The sequence below is a fragment of the Poecilia reticulata genome, chromosome 12, assembly GCF_904066995.2.
Source record: "Poecilia reticulata chromosome 12, P_reticulata-male-v2, whole genome shotgun sequence".
In the NCBI taxonomy this organism is placed as follows: Eukaryota; Metazoa; Chordata; class Actinopteri; order Cyprinodontiformes; family Poeciliidae; genus Poecilia; species Poecilia reticulata.
Window position 1 is genome coordinate 13,494,520 of NC_088841.1, and position 23,535 is coordinate 13,518,054.

Genomic DNA, 23,535 nt, shown 5'->3' on the forward strand with positions numbered 1-23,535 from the left:
CCACCTAAACCCTAAATGGGTTTTTGAAAACTGCAAACTGGACTTCTGGCTTTTCTTTCACTGTTGGCTTTCTGTCAACAGTGACTTTTTCCTAAAAAACAAACAAAAAAACAAACAAAAAACATTCTTAAATATTCTTTTCATTCTACTTTCTAGTAATGCACAATTATTATTATCTGGAAATAGTATGAGGAGTAATAATAATAATTAATCAACATTATTTGAAAGTGTTTTCAAATAAAGCCCTGAACATTTACAAGGAGAAATTTTAGAAAACTATGAGGCAGGGCCATAATGGTGTTTTAAACTTTTCTAGTTAAAATTATCCAAGAGGGTACAACATGGTCTCAGCCATAGTATTCATTAAATCATTCCTAAAGTTTGTTGTTTGAGCCCACTTGTATAAACCATGGCTAATAAATTGTTGTTTTTTATAAAGTGAGCATTCATTTTAGCAAAGTAACAATGTGTTTGTTGAAAACATTGATTATGTAATGGGCACGGGCTCCAATAAAATAACACATGATTTCCAGTTTGCTGGGAAAATCCTACATTTAGAGGGAACAAAACAGCTGCCAGGTTTGGAATTTTATTCCCACAAGAGCCACTGCAATAATGAACCATTTGGATTTGTTTTCTTATCTCTTCAAAACAGTAGATACTGAAAAAAAAATTCAGCTCACCATCAAATGCAGATGGGGTTACAGATGACTGTTTAGTGTTGTTATTGACTGAGACACAGTCAAACTTCTATCTTTAAAGGTGATACCTGAAGCCTGATTGGACAGAAATACTTTCCCTTGAGCATTAGGAGAGTTACTTATGTATTTCTTTTGTATTTGTTTTCCTTTTTTTTTTCCTTCAAACTACTATGTTAAATATTGATGAGAATGAATGAATTACGACATTTGATGATTCCTGAACACTGTTATAAATAAATACGACCATTTTTGCGTCCCAAAGTGTTGTGACGCTACTTTTTATGGATTATTTCTTGAAGGGACAGTTTGTTTTACTTTTTTAACCTGAGCATGCTAACTACTTATGTGGTGTAAAGAGTCACCTACCTGCCTTTGGGCCATTATCACAATTGTTTAATGATATTTATCAAAACATTTTTTTTTTTACAATTATGTTTTTGTTGTATTTTGGTGCACAGAAGAAGTAGTTGACCTAGGACTCCCACGAGTGTTTAGAGTGATGACAAATTAGAAAATCGGTTATGAATTTTCATTTATTGTTCTGCAAGTTTCACCAACTCAAATGTAAGACTTTTAACCCTCTTGTGGTCTTAGTAGACAGGATCAAATTGGCTCTGCAAGCTTTTTTACCTTGCGCGCAGTCGAGTAGTCACACTGACCCTCTGTGTGCCTTTGAGGTTTTTTTCTGTGGTTTCAGTCTAATAAGATACCCTCCCCATGCTTCCCTGCTGCCCGACAATCAACCATGACATCCTCCTGAGTGTCACGCTAAGACTGTGGGAGGATAAAAAATTTTTGTAGACCACTTTAGATCCAAATTAACACCTATATCACGCAAAAATGTAAAATAGAAATGTGTGTGTCTGTCTCTCTGTCACCGTTACTCCAGGGTGAGGCCCTGGCTTCATACTGGGTGACGTCTTGTGTCTTTATCTTCTGGTCATCATATTGTTCGACCTTTCATCAAAATGAGTACAGTGTTCTAATATTGTTAGGATTTGTACTATCAAACTGCTGAGAAACTTCTAGGTTTTGCACTAATATTAAGCTATACACACATCTTCAGTTAAAAGAAAAACTGCTTTTAAACTTTTCCACAGTGGCTTTATACATCAGACCTGCTTGCTACGTCATTCTTTTCTTCTATTTCATTATACTAATGGACCATCTATGCATTTCTTTCTTGCATTTTGTAGAGAGACATACAGGGAAGGATACCACTCTAATGTCTTACTGTCCAGAAGCCACCCCTTTTATTTGTCTTGCATCTTGAGGTGCATTTAAGAAATTGAAATATAATTTGTGATGATGAACACAGCTGAGGACAAGACATGATAAAGCAAATGTTGATTTAAAGATACACATCACGCAATTTATTTCCTGCTACTTCATTTCATACAGGGACTGACAAAAAATCCCTAACTAGAAATGTAGAGATGCCTCCATTAAATATGGTCTAACATAACTTGCTATTTTGAGGACTACAGTGTGCATGCAATTTTGTTTTGTTTTTCTTTTAAAGTGGATGCAAATGAAAAATGTTTTGTATTACTAGTATATTTCCAGTCTTATGCCTCACAATGTTTTGGTCCACTGTTTCTTCTTCCCGAACGCCAACACACAGGTCAGTGACAGACTCTCCCTGACTTTGTCAGAGATTCCTGAACCTTTTGGAAGAACATTGTCATGGCTGTTCTTGCTTCATAATTAGCACCAAAAACCCGTGAATGCCAGAGTAGTTTCTGAGGAGTAGGTTCCCAACGTACTCTAAATAAAAAGCACTTGAAGAGAGTTTTCTGGTTTCAAAAAGAGCATTTTCTTGACTTATAAAAACAACTGAAATATCCTCCGAGTTGTCTTCATGCCAAGAATTCAAAAATAAATGTTAATTTTGTGGTTTAAAAACTGTTTCACTCCTCAGTCCGTCACTGTAAACAATAAGCTCAACCACAGCAGCTGCTTCTGCCTGCTAATAACAGCAGGAGGCTGACCTAATAAGGAGGAGACCCAAAGCAAAAACAATAAACAAAGAAATATCTTCCATTAGCAGCACTTTGGATTTATAACAATCATTTAGCAAATAATAAATTATTATTAATCTAGATTAAACATTAAATCAGACTAACATTTTAATGTTTCAAGTTAGTACAAAAAAATTGGTTCAATTTAATTAAATGTCAGAATAAAAAAAATGATGTTAACAATGACGTTAAAAATTGATGTTAAAATAATTTTTTGCAATTTTTCTTTTCACATTTTTTTGAGAATATTCTCATTCACCAGTGTACAAATACCAATACTGATCTGTTTTAACATTTAATAAATAATAAAGTCAGAATAATGTTGATTTTCTTTTTTTTTATGTTGTAGCTTTTTGATCTTTTGATAGGTTAACTCCCAACATTTGAGTTAAATAGACACATCTTTGAATGCCTTCTAAGGAAACGTACCAAACACACTGCTTCCCTGTGTGACTTGATGGGAAAATCAAAGGAGTCAGGAAGAATATTTTTGGAGAACTGTGAACATCAAGTCTGGTTCATCCTTGTGTGCCACTTGCAGATGCCGAAAGGCATCACGTTCGTTTGTGCAAACAATTCTATGCGAGTACAAACAACAAGGGAATGTTGTTCAGTCACACTGATCAGAAAGGAATGCATGTGACAAAAGCAGGAGACCTTACTGAGATGCTGGCTAAACCTGTTTCAAGAGTGTCCTTATATGGTACTCGAGGTTTGTAAACTAAAACAAACTATATTCTGGCAATGATGGAATATGCCACTCAGGGAGCAGGAAGCCATTATCAAAATAACATAACATTTCAGATTGCAGTTTACAAACGCACTCGACAACAAACTCAAACTGGCCATAACAACCTTTCGCAAAAGGGGGAAGCTTTCAAGCCTGAGAATACCGTCCCAACTATAAAGTATGAGAGTGGCGCCATCATATTGTGTGGGTATTTGGCTTCCGGAAGAACCGTGTAAATTCTTTACAGTTTAGAAGGCATCAGCAGGAGACAACTTTAGGGGGAAATTTGGAAGACATGTGCTATCGCTCGGGCCCAAACGGGTCTTCAGGAGGGACAATGACTGTAAGTTTACCTCAGAGCTACTGTTGTTAACGTCTCTTGCTGAAAGCAAAAGCACTGGTGTGACTTTGACCAGTTCTTCACCAGTCATCCTCTCTTTCCTCTTAATCTTGTATCTATAAAATTAAAATAATTTTGTCAACCCTATCTGACCCAAGACAGGAAAGGTCCGATCTGTTTCAATGTCAGACAGTGAGAAAACTGTTATAGGTCTATTTTATGCAGATTTGTAAATATTCTTCAACTGACTGTACTTAAACCCATCATAATATAGTAAATTTTTTTTCAGTTCACTTTATTACTTTTGTTTATTCCGTCATATTTTCATAATTACTCTAGTGGTCTACTTTGCCTCAAAATCATGTTGTGAAACATGGTTTTTGTCAGAATGTGTAATTTGTCTGTGACCACTATTAAATCTTGATTGTCTTCCATTGTCAGGAATTCAATTCATTGTTAAGCACTTAATAAATGCCCACTAACGTAATGGTCTCTAAGATATTACGTGCTTAACTACGTGATGAAAACATTGTACTGCTTTGCACCGCGGTGCATCAACATTTTATTTGGTTACCATCCTGTACTCTTTAAACTGGTTTAAGCTGTGGTACATGAGAGCATTATGAAGCACACTTCATTTACAAAGCTACATTAATATGACCAAGCAACTGTCCCTTTACATGACTTAAAAGTCACTTATATGTAACTCAGTAGACCTAGTACTTGTCAGATTTTTTTTATTGTTGCCATACCATTTATTCTACCTGACTATTTTTTGGCTTGTTCTTATGCTATGGTGCCTTACTCCTCCTACATGTTAGTGAATGCACATATCTGCACAAAGTTTACTATGTATGGTTGCAAGAGAGAAAGAGGCAGAAAGGTGTTGTTGTGCGGACGCAGTGCCGGGAGTGGAGGACTGAGTGCTGACAGTTTAACAGAGGAGGCCATCGCAGGTTTGGCAGCCCACAGGAAATATAAAGCTTGTGATTTGTTCGTTAATAAAAAGCTTATGTTTTGTTTGTTTAAAAACAGTGCTATTACCTTCACTAAAAGAAGGTTGAGTCAGGAACGGAGGCGTAGTAAAACAAAAGCTATTTTGACTGCAAACTGTCAATGCTGTAGGCAGTTACTTCCAGATGATGGGTTGGAGTAAGTATACAAAAACATAAACACACTTTTTTTTTTTTTTTTTTTTTGCTCCCACTTTGTCATGAGCTCAACTGAAGCATGCAAACTTTTTTCTAGACAGTATTTCTCTCAAAAAATGTGTTAGTAAACACTTCTCCTTTACTGAGATAATCCATCACACCTCACAAGTAAAGCATATCAAGATGCTACCTTGTGTGCCTCAGGCAGATCAAAATAAAAGGCCACTCTTAAATGTGCAGTTTAGTCACACAGTTTGAGTTTAGTTCATGACAAAACGGGAGAAAAAAGTGTTGTTTATATTTATGTTCAGACTATTTTGCAGGAAGACTGATGAAGCACCTGCTGCTAGATTTGCACATAATCTGAACAGAACTGAGCTAATGACTTCAGTGAAGAAAAAGGACCTCACTAACAGAGTTCTTTTTTTCTTCTTGTGCAACTTTACCTCAAATTTCCCCTTTTAGGAAAAAAAAAACACCCCTGAACCCAATAACCTATAGAGTTAACGCGTACACTTACGAAAACACACATATTCAGACCCACACACATAAGTTAACGACTGTGGCAAAGACACACAGCCTGGATTTAGTAGCTAAACTGAAATGATATGTTTGTGATAACAATTTTCCTGGGCGAGCCTGTAACTTTGCAGAAAATCCCACACACACCTTGGTGTGAACATGGAGCTGAAAACAACATACCTTTATGTGTGAAATGTTTCATACACTAGGATATCTCATTAAGTGTGCAGTTTGTTAAAAATAGATGTTCACATTTTGATCTCTAACGTTTTTGTTTCTCTGTACTGGCAACATACCAAAAAAATAACATTGTTTTGAAAATCTATATGTCAACATAAAAACCTCAATCCATCTGATCTGGGAAAGGTTTGTCCTGTTTTTTTTTGTTTTTTGTTTGTTTCGTTTTGCATACAGTTTCCAGCTATTTGAGATTTCATGTTCATATTTCATTTAGTATGCTGAGTAATAATCTTCTAAACATATGAACCCGATGTCGTTTTTAGTTTTAGCCAATGGTTCGGGGAGAAAATAAATGTTAACTGTTGTTTTTTAATTTATATTATTTGTTTATATTAGTTGAAACTTTCAGTATGGTATAATAATGGTGTTAAATGTCTATATATACAAATGTGCTAGACAAACACACAGACTGTCATGGGGTGTTGCAATGTTATGTTTTTTTACTCCCCCCCTGCCACCTAATGTATTCCATGCTGGGCTGGGAGGAAGAATCTTCCCTCCCATGCCCACCACACCCCTGCTTTCTCGTGTTTAGTTATGCGCTGAAGTTCTTGAAAAGGGGTATTCCTTGTTTTTGTAGCAAATTTAGGCCAGTCTAGGTCAGGAACTGTTGATTTTTCTGGGCCAACACAGCCGTTTGAGAAATCTTATATGACATTGGTCTTTTAAAATAAACATGACTGGACTCTGTTTGTGACTACGGCGTAGTAACAAAGCCTGAGTTTGTTTGAATCAGAGCGGTTTCCTCTGTACACTGTCTGTCAGTCCAACTCGTCACATTCCTGTGATTTGCTATTATTTGTTCTTTATTCTGCTTATTTTAGCTTCAGCTGGCATTTGTCATGAGGTTTTTATCGCAATGTAAGCTGCAGAACACAAAATAGCTTTTACCGTAATAGAATTTCAAGAGGCTTAATTTTTGCCAGCTGTGAGCTGTTTTGGCTTTGGTATCTACAGAAATGTTGACGGACCACAGGCCTGCCCTTGTGGAACCCCTTTAGCGGGTAAAACTTTAAATGCTGTACTTCTGGGTGGGTCGAAAACATTATTCTAGAGTTAATGAATAGAACTTTGATTATCATTAGCAAATTCCTATACGCACGTGCTTATGAGCAGCCAGCTTGGGTGCAGTCAAATTTTAAAGTCCTCAGTGGAAGTGAGCAAACAACCACAAATGCAGCCTTACGTGTTGGCCAGTATCTGTGCCAGTGACTTGTAAAAAAACACTTACAGTTCAGCGGTGGAATTGTTTTTGCATGTGTGAGCACATTCAATTCATCATCCTGGTTTGCTCTACATTCAAGCTACCCCTCTCATTTCTCATGGCTTGTGATCATAAATAAGAACAGTTGTGTTCATCTGATCAATGCTGGCTGAAACACAGGGTTGTTTTAGGTGATTATTGAATAAATACTTGAAATAACAAATGGTACCAGATTTTCTAGTAGTTCGTCCTACTTTGTTCAATGTGAGAAACTCTTAAGTTTCACTTTTTCTTATGATTTGGTGTCAAGTGTTTCCAAACAATAGGACAGACTGAAGATGTTTGAAATGCTTTATTTAGATACGAGTTGCTTGTCCACTTCTTGTCTTTTCAGTTCCTTACATTGGTACAAGCCAGCCTCGCATCTATGCTGTTGTGACGAAACGTGGCTTTACATACAGTAGACCTCAAAAGTTTACACACCGTGTTAAAGTCCTTGCTTTTAGATGTAAAAAGAAGACCATAAGATGTTATGTATCCAATACATTTCCACTGAAAATCAAATCATTTTTTATAAAGAAAATAATGATCTTCCAACAACCTAAGTGCGCACACTTTTCAACTAATATTTTGTGGATGCACCTTCTGATTTAATTACAACATTCAGTCTTCTTTTGCAGAAATATATCAGCATCTTACATATTTAATTGACAATATTTGCCTAATCTGCCTTGCAATTAGCCTGATCATGGCCTTCCTGTGCAATTCCCTTAAAAAAAGGTCTTGTATAATAAAACCTTTGCATAGTTTATTTTTTAAGTAAAAATGCATTCTGAACACTATCTATTTTTGTTCAATACCAAGCCACCTCACAGATAAGACATAAACATTTGATGACTAAAGCTTATATCGCGGATTCCAAACCTTAACCATATCCAACTTTATAATAAAATAAAGTGTGCATTCTGCTATACGAGCGGATGGAAGGCTAGAATAGCCACTATATAATCTTCTCTTAGACCCATCCTTGGTAAAGGAAAAGACGTCACATAAGTTTTGAGACCGTAACTGAAATACACAAAAACTGTTTGCCAGCTAGAGCAAGCACTACCTACTTATTAGGATGATCGATCAGAACAATCAAGCTTTATTGTGCCATATATCATTGATGAGATAAATGTGCAACGGAGAAAATAAATTAGAAGCAGTCATCTGCTGATTAATGCACATCCTGACCTGCAACACTTTCACTGTTTGTCATTGTCTGCATCATCCATATTAGAGTAGTTATCTTGACTACCTTCCGGATCTTTGCACGGCCATTGAAATAGTGCAGACTAATACAGGGTTTCAATAGTGTGCTGTCTGGGACAGGGACTGTGTGTACCTGCATTATAATAGCACAGCCATTAACATTACCAGTCGGAACGTAGAAAATTACCTTTAAAGATGCATTTTTTTAGTTCTCCCATATTCTTTCATATCATTCAACTGCTTTACAAAAAAAGACAATAAAAACAGATACCAACTCCAGGACAAAATTTTCATTGTCTTCTTTTTTTCTGTTTTTTTGCTATGCAGTTGGAAGAAATTTTAAACTTTGACAAAAAGTGTAAAGTCAAGGAGCATTTGGAGAGGTATGTGGCTAATGTTTAACAACTGGAGGTGTTCTGTTAAATTGTGAAAATACCTGTAACATTTTTCTAATCAGCAGACTGTTATTTTTAACACTCATTTTAAATATATCTTGCTTTTAAGTTTTTAGTCTTGCCCTTCCCTAACTTCATGAGCTATTGCACCTGCACCCCCATTCTTGGTCACTCAGATCAGCTGACCAGCTGCTTATGGAGGTGCCAAGGACATGGCAAAAGCTCAGGGGAGATCAGGCTTTTGCCACTGCAGCTCTTGAATTATGGAACACTTTCCCGTTGCAATTTATAAAAGTCTCTTCACTAGCCATTTGTAAATCTGCTCTTAAGGCACCCCTTTCCTCTTTGGGTTTTGACCCAGTATAAATTATTAATTTTATTTAGATTTTTTTTTTCTTGTTTGTAATATTTTCTTCAGTTCTTTGTTCTTTGATTTTGTTTATGTGTTGATCAATTGACTTATTTTACATTCTACTATTTTTATTGTACAAAAAATTTAAATATAAAACTCTAATATGCTGAACAGAATGTACTTTTTTGGTCAGCATAAGTACTGAACAAAAATTACATAAAAAAGTACTTTTTGTTCAGTACTTTAGTTTGTGCCTACTGTTTTCAAAGTGCTTTATAAGTAAAGTTTGCTTGACTTGGTTTGATTTGGCTAGCAATAAATATTGGCTTTCTCGTCACTGGATGCTTTTAGCATCACTTCCACTGTAATTGAGTTCTCTGTAGGGCTTTTCACAATGCAGTTCCTCAGGAAAGTCTTGGTCCTATAAGCCATCTTAACTTTTTGAGTCAACTACTCAAGTCAGTCACATAATTGCAGAACCAGTGACCAGCAGCAACTTTACAAGTTACTTGACAAATCATCTCTATAATGACCTCGTCACATAGAATGGCAGTGAGTAGGAAGCGTAATAGCAGCAGATTTCAGCTCTCCATACCTTGGATAATTCACAAAGACAAGAAGGCATTTTAGACCTGGCTTTATTTAATATGTCTTCTGCAATAGTCAAACTTTGTCAGATGTAATTGGTTAAATGCTTATTTGCCATATTTTCAGTTAAAGATTGACAGTACTTCCTATTTAGTGATGTACTACATTAGAAGTGTACATAATCAAGTGATGGCATCTGTTGACATTGAATTAAAACTCAAATATTCTTCTTTGCAATACAAATAGTTTGGTTCTAAGAATTGTGTATTTATTGAATAACCCAACGGACATTATTTCTTCATTGATGCAGACAGAGTGTCAGCATAGTGTAGCACTAGGTTCCCTTGATATTTGCATAGCATTCAGATACATTTCGTAGCAGTGGCATATATGCAGTACGTATGGCATTTCCAAGTAGTAATGCTCAAGTAAAACAGAATAATAAAACAAACAAACCCAGGCAACTCAAACAATTTGAGATCACATTTTGGATGCTACAGTAAAAAAATATATGGAAAGGTGATGCTGGAACACCATTTACCTGTAGCTGCATATCTTCATACACCAGACCAGGCAGCAATCTAAAAGTGCAGGAAGGGTATCACAGTCGCATCATATTCAGGGTTCTAAATGTACATACTCTATCAAAGTATGGGTGAACCGATACTAAATTTAGCGTGGCACCAAAATCCCATGTTTTACATCCATCCATCCATCCATCCATTTTCTTACACCCTTGTCCCTCAGTGGGGTCGGGAGAGGTGCTAGTGCCCATCTCCAGCTGGCGTACCGGGCGAGAAGCAGGGTTCACCCTGGACAGGTCGCCAGTCTGTCGCAGGGCCATGTCTTACATATACATCTTATTTTAGAGTTGTGAAAAGTTTAAAATCCATCTAAGTAAATCCACCGTCTGAAAAAGGTGGGTTCTTTGAAAGACTAACCCCACCACAGCTTTGGAAGGTGTACAGGGGCAACTTCCTATATACAAAGCTCTTTCTGTAAAAAGGTCAACTCTTTCATTTGTGTAACTCTTTTTCCCTTCCTTTTGCAACCTTTTCTTACCATCCCCTTGCACCCCACCAGCCAGACTTACTCCCTGTGTTTATAAGTTGGCCCAAGTATCATAAGCTAAAACGAAGCTGCCCTTTACCTCATGTAGAAATAGCTGAAAATCCAACCATTGGAGTACTTTTAAACTACTTTGACAGGTCTCTCTTTTTTCCAGCAGCCCTGCGAGTACTGGAAACTGGTGTTGTGAGGGTCTGTGTCTGAATGAACAACTGTTCGTTGCTTGCCTTTCCTGTTAGCTGACAAGAAAAATATTTCACAGCTTACACAGCACTGTTTTGTGAGACACCAGTGTGCTTGATGGGATGTCATTGTAACAGCGCAGTGTATGTGTCTGAAAGGAAATAAATCTTTTTTTTCTTTTTCTTTTTCAGAATCTATAATGTTATGTGCAGGGGTTTCGTGTCATGTTTAATTTAGCCTTGGGTTTGCTGCTGCTTCTATAGCTCCCACAGGACCAAGCTGAGACAAAACATACAAAAACAGAGGGAAATGGTACAATTAATATGAAGGAAACAGCTACTAGACTAAACATAGAATAACTCTAGTGTCTGCTACTTGTTTGTTTCTAAATGCTAAAAGCTGCTGTAGTCATTGAAGCTAAGTTACTTTTGAAAACTGATTAAGCAACATGAGGAAAAGTCAATGAGCTTATTTGTACATTTTTGAAACTGTTCATGCTTCATTTAAAAGATTCTTTCTCGTCCTATTTCTCTACCAGGTGAGGTTCTGAGCTTGATGGATGATGTATTCTCTGGTTTGAGCTCATCTTGTGTTGTTGCGGGAAAAAGGACCGGAGATCACCCCCAGTCTGTGGTGTATTCGGTTGTCTTCAAGTGCCTGGAACCTGACAGTCTCTACAGGTAAGTCTATACATGCCATTGGGCTTTGACAAGTAATGCAGACCCATTCAGCTGCAATGATGTTCATTATCCCCTATTTGTGCCAGGTTGCAGAAAATCGTAGCAAAGAAAAACCAAAACACAAAACATTTTAAGTAAGGAAGAGGAAGCAAGAAAACATGGAATGGAAAAAATGTTTGTTTACATCCACTGTCATCTATTAATCAGTTGAATTATTTGTTATTCAACTGCAGTATAACATCTTAATGTCTTAAAACATATACTGTATAATCCCTGGCTGAAGAGGAACCTTCTATTAAACTGACTCTAGGTGTTCATAAATCACCAGTTCTGCCAGGCATAAAGTGCACATTTGAAAGCTTTCTTAAATTAAGCAAAATCAGAGGAGGGGAGTTGAATTTTAATTATCTTCCATCTCATTTTTAACTTTAAAAGGTCGAATTAATAGTACAAAAATATTGTGACTTTAATCCAAAACCTTCAAAAGTATTGGTATGCATCAAGGCTCACAAAAGCTAAATTTTTACATGAATTGGCTAAAGAGACTCTTCCCCCACCATCAGTGTCTGGCCTTAAACAGGACCAGCCCTTTTCCTTGTACAACTGTTAGGATTTTTGAAACTTTTTTCTCCTTCAAATAGTTAGCCTGAATAGTTAGGTAATTATTTGGTAGAGCTGGATTTTTAACTATATGACTTGCCTTGAATACCTCAGAGGTGAGTCTGTGACTGACTGGAAACATATTCCAGGTGTGCTTTACTTCTTAACTACTGACCACTGGAGATAAGCATCACCAGCAGCCCTACAACCCAAAACCAAATTAGACAGGTACAGAATCTGCGTGGATTATTTTGTGTCAATATTGCCAAGCTTACCTAAACAGGCAAAAGGAAGTACCACTAACACCACTTTCTTCCCTGGTTGTCTACTTTTCCTTTCGCAAATGTTATTTTGTTTAAAAAGAGTGAATTTCCTTACCTTCTCCTGACCAACAGCTGGGTTGAGTTAAGCCGGAAAGCATACTTAGTCTGAACGTGGTCGATGCTTCCGTTCTTTTATGTTCTCTTTAGTCAGAGGTTTTAGTGAATACAGAAGGGCCCTTGTTAAATGGCAGTGTTAATTACATTCAAAAAACAAACTAACCGCATCATGTAATGCCTTCATAACGTGCTGCAGTAGGTTGTTGCAGTGATATTACAGTGGCGCACATCAAATATTTACAACTTGAGCGTAACAGAGCAAGTCTTGAGTAGTTGGACACGCGGAGAGGTGGAAAGAAAAGAATGTGAATTAGATTTAGGTTTTTGGTTTCATATTTACTTCACTGAAACTACATGGATATTCTTTTGGCACCCCAAACCAAACTGCAACAGCGTTTTGCGGTATGAAAAAAGTTTTCGTTAATCGTTATTTGACTTCATATCACTTAGTCTCAGAATAACAGTGGATCTGACTCTTAAAGGAAAAAGTGTGAGAGAGTTAGCCGTCCCTCAGAGAGCAACCCCACCTACATTATTGATACTATTTCTGTAAATGTTTTGCTATTGCTGTGCTTGGGGTTCCATTCATGCATGTTTCACTAGTGTTGTGGGGTTTACCTGTGTTATCATATGTTGTGAAGCAATATATGATATGAGGCTTCGGCTGCATTGCCATCTAAATTGCCCCAAGCATGAGTTACTTTCTGCTGTGACCGCAGTTTAGCCTTCTGTCAAAAAGCTACTAGAGAAAAGTCTGTGGCAGTGAAGCATCTTTAAATCCAGCCCATGAAAATCCCACATTAAAATCATGGTAATACATCCTTTTTTTTTTACTATGCTTGGCTCTGACTCTGTCTCTTTACGCACCATAATTGTACGCATGTAAAATCTATCCATTGTGTTTCTGGCATAAGCTTGGTGAGGTTGGCTAAAATGTTTAGAGCTGCTACTGTTTTTTAATTTCTTTCTCATGTTGAGCTCCAGTGCCCCCCCAGGCGGGGTGGGGGAGGCATAGTCAACAATTTTTATGATGGCATAAAAAAATATATATATACAAAACTGATGCAAAACAACTTGCTAAAAAAACAGTATTGAAGGATAGAAGAGAGAAATTCAGGAGGAAATTGAAAAGTGATCATTTAAGCCAAGCTTGTTTTTACCATGATGAATTATGAAATGCATAAAGATAACAGTCCACCAGCTGCAGTAATTTGAAAAAGGCTGTAATCAGCAAATATCTAGGCCTTGTCTGTTTTAAGAGCCCTGTGCAGTATGATGTACTTTAGACAGCACCACAAAGCTCAAGAATTATCATAAGGCTGATATAGCAAGTTTATAAATCACTGTCAAAAATAATTAAGAGTACAATGTAGTAATCATTTTCATCTTTATATTCATTGTACAAGGATATGCTACTTAGAAGGGTCAATGCAGACTTTTGGTCGGGCTCTGATTTGCCTTCCTCTTGAGTACTATTTGTCCTCACTATGTTCTGAAATTAAGCTAAAGTACCAACAACTATGAGGGAAGCAGACAAGACCCAGATGTTGTTGTGGCTGTCACTGGACACATGAAACACAATTGCATCTCAGCTTTGCTTGTCTTCTCAGGTTTTGTTTCACAGTGTCTTGGTGTATTATAGCCTTGGTTTGTTTTGAAACAGTTTCAATGTCTTTACGCAAGAAACAGCCACAACTGAAATCTTTAGGAAACCATAATCATGTACACTTGAGCTCATTCTGTTCCCCTAACAAGCACCGCAATGAAAATCACGACTTTGGTGTAGCAAAGGCCCTTCTGGTGGAAAGTGTAAAGCAGAGACAGGAGTTACGCCAGTCCTCTTTGATTTACTATGTGTCTATAAACTTTTTTTGTTTATTATTTCTAAATAGTATCCATTCAAACCGTTTTAACTCCTTTTTTTTCATTTTTAGTTGTTTTAATTTACAATTTTTAAGATCCATTCCAAAATATTTTTATGGTATGAGCCATTATCCTAGGTGTCATTTCAGCGTCTTTCTGATTGCATTCTAATTCCCCATACCAACACCATCAACACCACCACCCACCATTATCTCACTCTCTCTCTCACGCATCACCGTCTCTTCTCCATTCATAAAACATCCCTCTTCATGAACATTTTAGCTATCTCTTTTAGTATTGGCAGACACTAATTTGACATCTTTCCTAATCTGTCTCTTGATCACATCTCTCTCTTCATTCTCCTTTGATGAATCCCCATAATTCTGCTCCTTCTTCAGCCCTGAACCTTGTACATAGTTGAACTTATAATGCCAATAGCAAACATATTGATTAATTTGACATATATTGCCCCTTCCACTTTCAGGCTTTTTTTTTTCAATCACTACTCATGTCTCTCTAACTTCGGTCAGCAAAATTGTATCACTTTGGTGGAACAGGAGAGAGGGCGGAACAGGGAGGGTTCAGAGATTTTATTGGATTAGTCAAATGTCCTTCTAGAAAATGAACCAACAGGACGATGCGGTTGACAACAATTATTTATAATATACTTCTTTTGTTGAAATTATGACAGCAACAGGCCGGCCAAGAGATGAGAATTGACTCCCTGAGCATGGCCTGTTGTGTCGCTGGATAGTCCACACTGGGTATATGGTTTACTCTAGTCTGTTCTCAGTCCATTTTGTGTTTACATAACATGCTTCTTAGATTATGATTATTTTCTTCTAAAACAATTTGAATTTCTATTTTGTCTCCAACATCTTGCATCCACATCTATTCTATAACCCGGTTTGACACAAGGTTGGAATCATGTTTTAACACTGTGATATTTTCATCGTCGTCAAACTTTTTTTTTTTTATCATAAATAACACCTCAGAAAATACTGAGGTTTCCATATTACACCATATTTATAGATTTTAGAACAGTAACAACAGCTCTCAAACATTTTTAATTTGTTGTGTTTATCTTCACAGAGAACCAAACAAGAAAGCAGTTTATTCTTATCCTGCAGAACTACATGCTTGGTTTAAGGGTATGATTTAGTTTAGCATTCCATTGACAAAAATGCATTGGAACCAACCCTGACCTCAAAATCTAATATGGCTGTGTAAACTGTACTGACCACAGTAATAAACATTTTATTTGCACTCATTAAGCCTTTCTCACACAGAATTCTTTGCAACCTCTGTTAGTGAACTTTCCACTATTGTTGCGTACATAATTTGCACATAAACCCATTATTACTTTATATCGTTAATAGGGCCAAGCTTTATACAAAGCACAGCAGTTACCATATACTTCTAGTTTCTCTGCCTGCAAAAGGAACATAAGTCAGGTTTGATCTCATTCCCAGATCCACGACGGTATCTTCCAATTAAATAAGTAGCCAACAGCACTTGTTTTTAGCTACTGTAAATTTCAGCTGATCATGGGAGTTCCAGAGATATTCTCCATTCTCCATTTTACTTTGAAGTGAATACGTTTTTACTTAGCAACATATCTTTTTTTATTGGATCTGGATTATTATCTACACCAGTTAGAAACAACCTTATATTAAACTTATAAATGGTCAACACCACAACTTTTTCCAAGTACCACTGAAGGCAAACTTAGTACAACCAATGGTACACTTACCATTGTTTGAGATCAATGGACCTCAGAGGTTGAAGTGACATAAAGTTAAAGAATTTGGTGGTACTCTTCCATCTTTGTTTTCCATCCAGGCTGAGCAAAGCTGACAGTCAACATAATACTACCACCTTGACAGTTAGCGCAATATTGGTGAGCTTGGACTACCCTAACTGATGCACACGTAGTTCCCTGTCTATGTATTTGGATAGCTCAGTCTTTATCTTATCTGTCAAAATCAGCTTTTTATCACTTGAAAAATATTTCCTGGATTAAATTGCTAATGTCCCAGCAAGATCTAGAGAAACTCATGCATGCATTCATCTTTAGTCGCATTGATTACTACAGTAGTGTCTGTCTAAAAAAACAATAAGACAGCTGCAGCTGATCCAGAACGCTGCTGCTCTTGTTCTCAATAAAATCTGGAAGATAAAGCACATCTCCCTAATTCTAAAGTCCTTCCACTGGCTCCCTGTTGCTCAGAGAATAGACTTTAAAATACTTCTGTTAGTTTATAAATCACTGAATGGTTCAGCACCAAAATACATTAAAGTTTTGCTGTTGTTGTATCAACCTTCCGGACCATTCAGGTCTCCTGGTTTCGGTCTGTTCTGCATCCTCAGAACCAGAACCAGAACCAAACATGAAGCAAATGGCATTCAGCTTCTGTGCACCTCAAAACTGGAACAAACTTAAAGAAAATTGCAAAACAGCTGAAACACTGAGTTCCTTTAAATCAAGGCTAAAATCCCACTTGCTTAGAGTTGCATTAAATTATCATCCATCCATCCATCCATCCATCCATCCATCCATCCATCCATCCATCCATCCATCCATCCATCCATCCATCCATCCATCCATCCATCCATCCATCCATCCATCCATCCATCCATCCATCTTCTTACACCCTTGTCCCTCAGTGGGGTCAGGAGGGGTGCTGGTGCCTATCTCCAGCTAGCGCGCATTAAATTATAAAAATTAACAAAATCATGCAAAGTTGGCATTTTTAATGGACTTTCAATGCAACTTTTAGAGCAACTTTGCATTAAAAGTGTCATTATTTACCGAATGACACTTCATGACAACTGTCATAAACATTCATAAAGACTTATTCATGTTCATGACAGGTGTTATGTCATGTTTATGACGGTGTCATGTCAGTCTTATGCACACCCCTTCAAATAAAACGTTTCCGTTTTAATCAAAAGCCTGATAAAACCTGAGCTTGTATGCACCATACATTGTTTCATTATTGCAGGCTGGTGTGACCCTAAAATTTTCTGTGAGCAAAACAAAACAGGAACAATAAAATAATATTCTTTAGTGTTATCATCTGACCACCTAAGCCAGTCATGTGTTATGAGCAGCACGTGGATAAAACACGTTTTCTTTGTTATTATCGTGCTGCTTTTTTATGAGTGTACATGCTGTGCTACTAGTTTTAATACTTCAATAGTTCATATGGTAATACCAGTCTTGTGTTTCTCCTCATCAGTTTAACTAACAGAGAAAAAAAGATCAAAATGTTTTGGTAAGCATTAAATACCATCAAGGCCAAATTTACTCTTGCTAAACATGTACTTTCTTTTGGTATTATAACACGACTGCATCATGTTATAATGTAATTCCCTCATTAAAAACATTTCTGGTGTGTAGTTTTAGTTCGTCCATGCATGTGGGAGAAATCCTTAACTCTCCCATGGCAGCCACACTAGAAAAACACAAAGTCTTGCAGAGTATCTTTGTCTAGTTTATAGTGGAAATTCACATGAAATAAGACAAAACTAGACAAGTAAAAGAAATTTGACTTTGCAATTTAGTGCCTTGAAATTGGGCCTCCGTCTCTTTAAAGCCTTTAACAACATATGTGGGGGAATTGCACTGAGATGTAGCTGAGCTATACAAACACGCAGTTTCACCAAGTGTTTACTAATTTATAAGACAAAACAAACTTACAAGTTACTTTTCAGCAAGCGATATGAGCTTATTTTAAGTCAAGAATTCTTTAATATTTGTTAAAAAGTAGTAATTCTGCTAGCAGATGACTTCATTTATAGCAAGACATTTTCTCATGTTATTAGTGAAATAATCTTTTTCATCAGCATTAAGGAATTGTTTACTCAAAACAAGCTCCTGAATCTAGCTAAAAAGTTACTTGTATACAAGCACTTCTATAACGCCTGAAGGTACCATGGCTACTTCATTGGGCTATAAAATGACACTATGTCTCTGGAAAATTGAGGACACATCTCCTGCTTCAGTATTGTCTCTTCCATGAACAACAACTTTGCAATTTCTTTCCAGGAGTTTTAAGCCACTTGAAAATCTTTGTGGGTATTTTGTGAAGAATTGTACACAGGTACGTAATTTTTCAGCGCGTTTGATAAACGTTCCTCAAAAGCATTCATGTTGCCTGTGGATACAAAAACAGGGAGTGGAAGTGGACTAGTTGAAGTGAAATGGCAACATTGCTGTCTGAGAGCATTTCTGCATAAAACACATGACTACGTCAATGAGAACTGATTTCAAAACTAGAGAAAACATAGCTCAGGAGAAAACCTAAGAGAAGGAACGCAAGAGGGGTGACATCACGTCAGATCAATGGGAAAATGTAAAAGTGGTTGATAATAGTCAGCAACAAAAAATGTTAAGATTTCTTCAAATTAGCTTAACTGAGCATGTTCCAGAGGGTATGGAACGAGAATTGGTCATATGAATCCACCGGTAATATGAATTTTAATTTTAATTTTAATTTTAATTTTAATTTTTGTAGCTATTGATCAGTTTCATGCAACTGCATGTCTCTCTGACCAACAAGACCGGAAGCATTAATGTCCTTATTAGTTTATTGATTTTTCACTGTATTACTTAAAGGTAATTTACTTAAAATTTCTTATGATGACACATTCCAATCCTTGTGTGCCAAAAGGGATGGTCACTGTGACTGCCATCTGTAATTCAAAACTATCACTGCAATGACAGTTTAGTGGATTTTCCCAAAACTCAATTTCCAGGAGTCTTGGTTATTTCAGTCAATGACTTTTAATGGAGTGTGGTCATTATTACTTTTATCCTGCTGAGCCTTGCTGATGCACAGCTGAGCTCATTCAGAGCCGGACCATCTTTTCTAATTTTCAGTGAGAGGCAAAGCAGTCTTATTTAGAGCAATGATGACAGTCCGATGCCACTCAGATTGGATGATTTCGGAGTCATGAGATATACTGTAAGCTGACACAAATTCTTTTGGCAAGGAGAAACGGCCCTCTGCTTTGATTGATTTGCAGACAGCCTCGACTGATGTGTGTCCAAATGCTGATGTAATGGAAAAGGCATCCCCAACCATCTTGGCTTCTCTTGGCATGCCGGAGATACTGCTCTAATTGATCTTCCCAGACTACCGCTTCACATTTTCCCATTCCCTTTGTCTCATGTTTCTGATCACTCTGACTTTGCGATTCTTGTTTAGCTATCTCTTTACTGGTAGTATTGCCAATTAACACAAAAACGTTTGCTTTTTGTAATGTTACTTTACTCAGTAGCTAATTGACAAAATCAATGATTTCCCATGGAGGCTTAAGAACGAGACAATGAAGCAAGAAAAATGATAGAGACGAGCTACAGCGCCGACAAAGGAAAGTGTATCTCTCTGTGGGTGAATGGTCATCATAGTGGTCATAGATCTTTTCAGCTGTTTTCTTGATTTTACATTATCATGATAGGCCAGACTGTGGCTGTATCTGTTCTTCTCCCAGGCTATCTTCATAATAATAGAGTGCCTGTTTATCAATTAGTATCCTATGTTCATCCTACCCATTTTGACAGCTTATTTTACGTTGCACAAATAAGACACATAATAATAAAAAAAGTCACCTAGCTGAATTTCAGGACCAAAATCAAAACATTGCATTCTGGGTTTGAGTAGAAAAAAAAAATTAAAATCTTTCACACAATCTTTTCCACGTTGTTTTCCTGAGAAGCTTAATTCACTTTTTACAAACCGTAGCAAAACCGTTTTGGGGGATTTGAAAGGAGGCAGCAAGCCTATACATACAACTCCTCAAGTGATCGAGCATAACCCAAAACTCTTTTAATAAAATCTCTGTCATGTCATCGTTCTGCTTTGCTCGTTTCTCCCACCTCGGTGTATCCATCTGCACGTTATGTGGCTGTATAATTTAAACAGCGTGGCTGTAACATGCTGGCATTGTTTTGCCAGGCAGAGGAGCCAGCGAGGTCTGCACGTCTTTCTTGAGGTTCTTGGGGAATACCACATCCACCCTGCTGAATAACAAGACCAGACAAACTATGCAAGCAATGCCCAAACAGGTCATGTTACAAGCAAAACAATCACTTGATAGCATTGGAACAGATTGCAAGAGACATCAAAATGAGAATGGGCGTTTTTGGCAGTGACTTTTGCATAAACAATAATATCTTACTTTTTTTTTTTGTGCATTTCAGAGCAGTTTTTAGGAGAGGAATGCCATGTGAGTTGCTCATTTTGTCTCACTTTGTTTTGTGGTTTCTTTTGTGTCCTTCTGCTGTTTTTACAGTGGTTGCTCTGTGGAAATATTGCTGAAAGCTTACAGTTTTTCTTAACCAGTTATAAATATTTCTCAAGACTTAATTCACTTTTTCTAAACTTTCCCTGCAGTAGGAAAAACAGTTAATGTGGACCAAAACATGATTTTTCTACCCCCCGCCAACCGACCACCCCCTCCCCTCGCTCGCTCGGTCTCTCTCATTCTCTCTATTTCCAGTAAATCTTTACTAACAGAACAAGCTTTACCACAATAGTGCAATAATTATGGCACCACAAAATGGAATATGGTAGTCAAAAAACCTTTTTCCAATCTATTTTTCCAATTAAATGCTGCAGCGGTACTGTATCTGTTGTAGTGCTCTGAAGAAAAATATTTTTCTTGTTAAAGATTTTGGTTTGTCTTTGGCTTTTGTCAGTCAATATAAATGACGTACACTCACAAAGAATTTCAATTGTACTTGTAATTGTAAACAAGTGAATTAACTATCGTCTGAGGTGATCAGTTAAGGGATTTAGCCAGTTAGCAGGGTCTATTGTTGCAACCTTTATTTTTGATGGATGAATAAGTTACTGTGAGGTGGAGACAACAGGAGGATCACTTTTTGGTGTTGCAGATTAAAGATTAAAATTATCACAGTGAGTTTCAGTTAATTTTAATGAAGCAATAAACTTTATCAAATCTGAACTTTTATTTTTATGAGTTTGTTTTTATTAACTATTTGACTAAGTATCTTACTTAGTTGCATTAAAATCATATGTGTTTATGAGTAAACACAAATGGCAAATAGCCCCAGATGATGGAGATTAAATTGTTAGGTAGTGGAATTTTATGAGCAAATAATGCATTTTGTTTTGTCTTTTTGTCTTTTTTTAAAGGTTCACCCTCGCTGCAGTGGATAATCGAGGCAGTCACACAGAGTCGAGCTTTGTCTCTGTACGCACATCTTGCCCAGTGGTGGATGACAGTCGTGCAGAAGGTATCTTTGCTGCTTGGCTTTTGAAGACGAAAGCTTTCACAGTTGTTTGAGCATTCATTTCCAATGTTCTTCAGTAACTTCCTTCCCAAATAACTTTTTACCTGAACTCCCAGTTGTTCTCATGATGTTCCTCCTACTTTATACTCCATCCAGAATGTGCAATGTTCACTTCTGTTCTGCATGTGGAAGAACTTTTGAGCATTTCTGTTTCATGCTGATGGATCATAACCAGGTTGTAAGAAGAGCTTTGTCATGCGTAGAGAAGTGCAAAGCAGAATTATGCCATAAAACAAATAGAGCAAATAGGTTATTAAAAACTGCATTTAAATATGAGCTCATTAAAAGTTTGAGATCACAATCTGTGTCTAAAACTGGATTTTGTGATATTTTCTGTCAGGAATTCACACTCGCAAGACGCATGGCAAAGGCAATAAGGTTTCTCTCTGTAAATGAGGCAGCTTTCATTGAGCTGCACAAGCATGAACTGATGGCTACCCACACCAAGGCTGGGTACAGTCTGTCCGTTGTAGACTTCTCAAAAAAAAATTAAAATCCATATGCTTTTCAGGTAACATGTCTGTCCTCAAATTAAAACCCTTACAAATGATGCAGTCTAATAACCATAAGTTGTCATCCGTGAGAGAAGTTAATAACAGCAATGACATCAAGTAATCCAACTCAATTTCAATTTTGAGTTGAAATCCTCAAAATTATTGAATGTGTTGCAGGTTTGAGCAGGACTTTTAAGACATGCATGCAGTTAATGTTTCTTGGTAGTAATTTAGTTTTTTCTTTACTGACTTAAAAGGGTAGAATTTTTTTTTCCACAGTTGAAAAGTGTTACAAAAAGTTTAACAGCAAAAATACTTCAAATATAGCAAATGTTGACTGGTTGTTAGCTGACAACCATCACCTTAATACTACCTATAAATTGATTATTCACTGTTCTTATTCCTTTGTACCTCTCTAACTCTTTTCTGCCGTAACAGAAATAGCCGACAGGGTGTACAACTTATACAATGGCTACACCAGTGGAAAAGAACAGCAGATGGCCTACAATATGCTGATGGAGATTGCCCCTCCGCTGCTTTATAGAGTCCAGCACCACTACAATTCCCACTATGAGAAGTTTGGGGACTTTGTGTGGCGCAGTGAGGATGAGCTGGGCCCCAGGTGAGAAGACAGTGAGCTCTAAAAACTTTTGCTTTTTGAAATTCTTCTAGAGCTACCTAAAGAGTTGATGGGGAACAGTTTGTATCCTGTTCAGAAGTAAACAAATAAACTTGTTTTCCCACACTCTGCTGGTACTTAGGTCATCTTCTCGTCATATCTGATGAAATTGTGCTTTTTGTCAGTTACCATTACTCTGAGGCTTCTTACATAAGAGGCGCTGCCTCCTGAACCAGCTGTCGGATCCAGATCATTCACCCATTCTACCCTCCCTATAAAATCCCAAAACAAAAGGAAAGAGAAAAAAAACAAAAGCATAATTCCAGCATTGCTTCTCCGGAAAGGGGAGCGAGCCAGGTCACCCATTAAAAATCTAGGGCTGCAGTCACTCCACACATCACCATGGCAATACCAAAACAGCATTTGACAGCCAAGCCAAACAGTAAATGCGATACTCGACTAACACTAACTTGACTTCCACGTCGATTTTCTCTTCTTTCCTATAAAATAGTTAATTTATAACCATAACGTACCACCCTGACGTCCCTTCACCTGTGACCTTCTTGACACGGACACCCTCATTGGTCGTTTGAACAGACAGTGAAATGTTACGACACCATGAGAACAAAAAGAGGCTCAGTGACTGAAAAAAAAACTTTGTGGAATGAAGTATAAACAATGAGTTTAGAGGGGGGAAAAATGTTTAAAACAAAAACATTTATGCATGCGAGTCTGAGAAAGGAGTTGCTCCAGGACTCATGATAGCAATACAAAATCTTAGGTTACAGCCCAATGTTTTGGTTTGTCCACCCCCACTGCCTGGAAG

General features: G+C 37.1%; 1 protein-coding gene across 1 annotated transcript in view; it reads left to right on the forward strand.

Annotated features, from left to right (window-relative positions):
- Window positions 1-23,535, forward strand: part of astn2 (astrotactin 2) — a 271,553-nt gene that overhangs the window by 243,117 nt on the left and 4,901 nt on the right. The window contains exons 20-22 of the mRNA XM_008424385.3: window positions 11,288-11,429; window positions 21,439-21,539; window positions 22,529-22,712. Of these exons, the coding sequence (XP_008422607.2) occupies window positions 11,288-11,429; window positions 21,439-21,539; window positions 22,529-22,712 (427 nt within the window). The remainder of the gene's footprint in view (window positions 1-11,287; window positions 11,430-21,438; window positions 21,540-22,528; window positions 22,713-23,535) is intronic.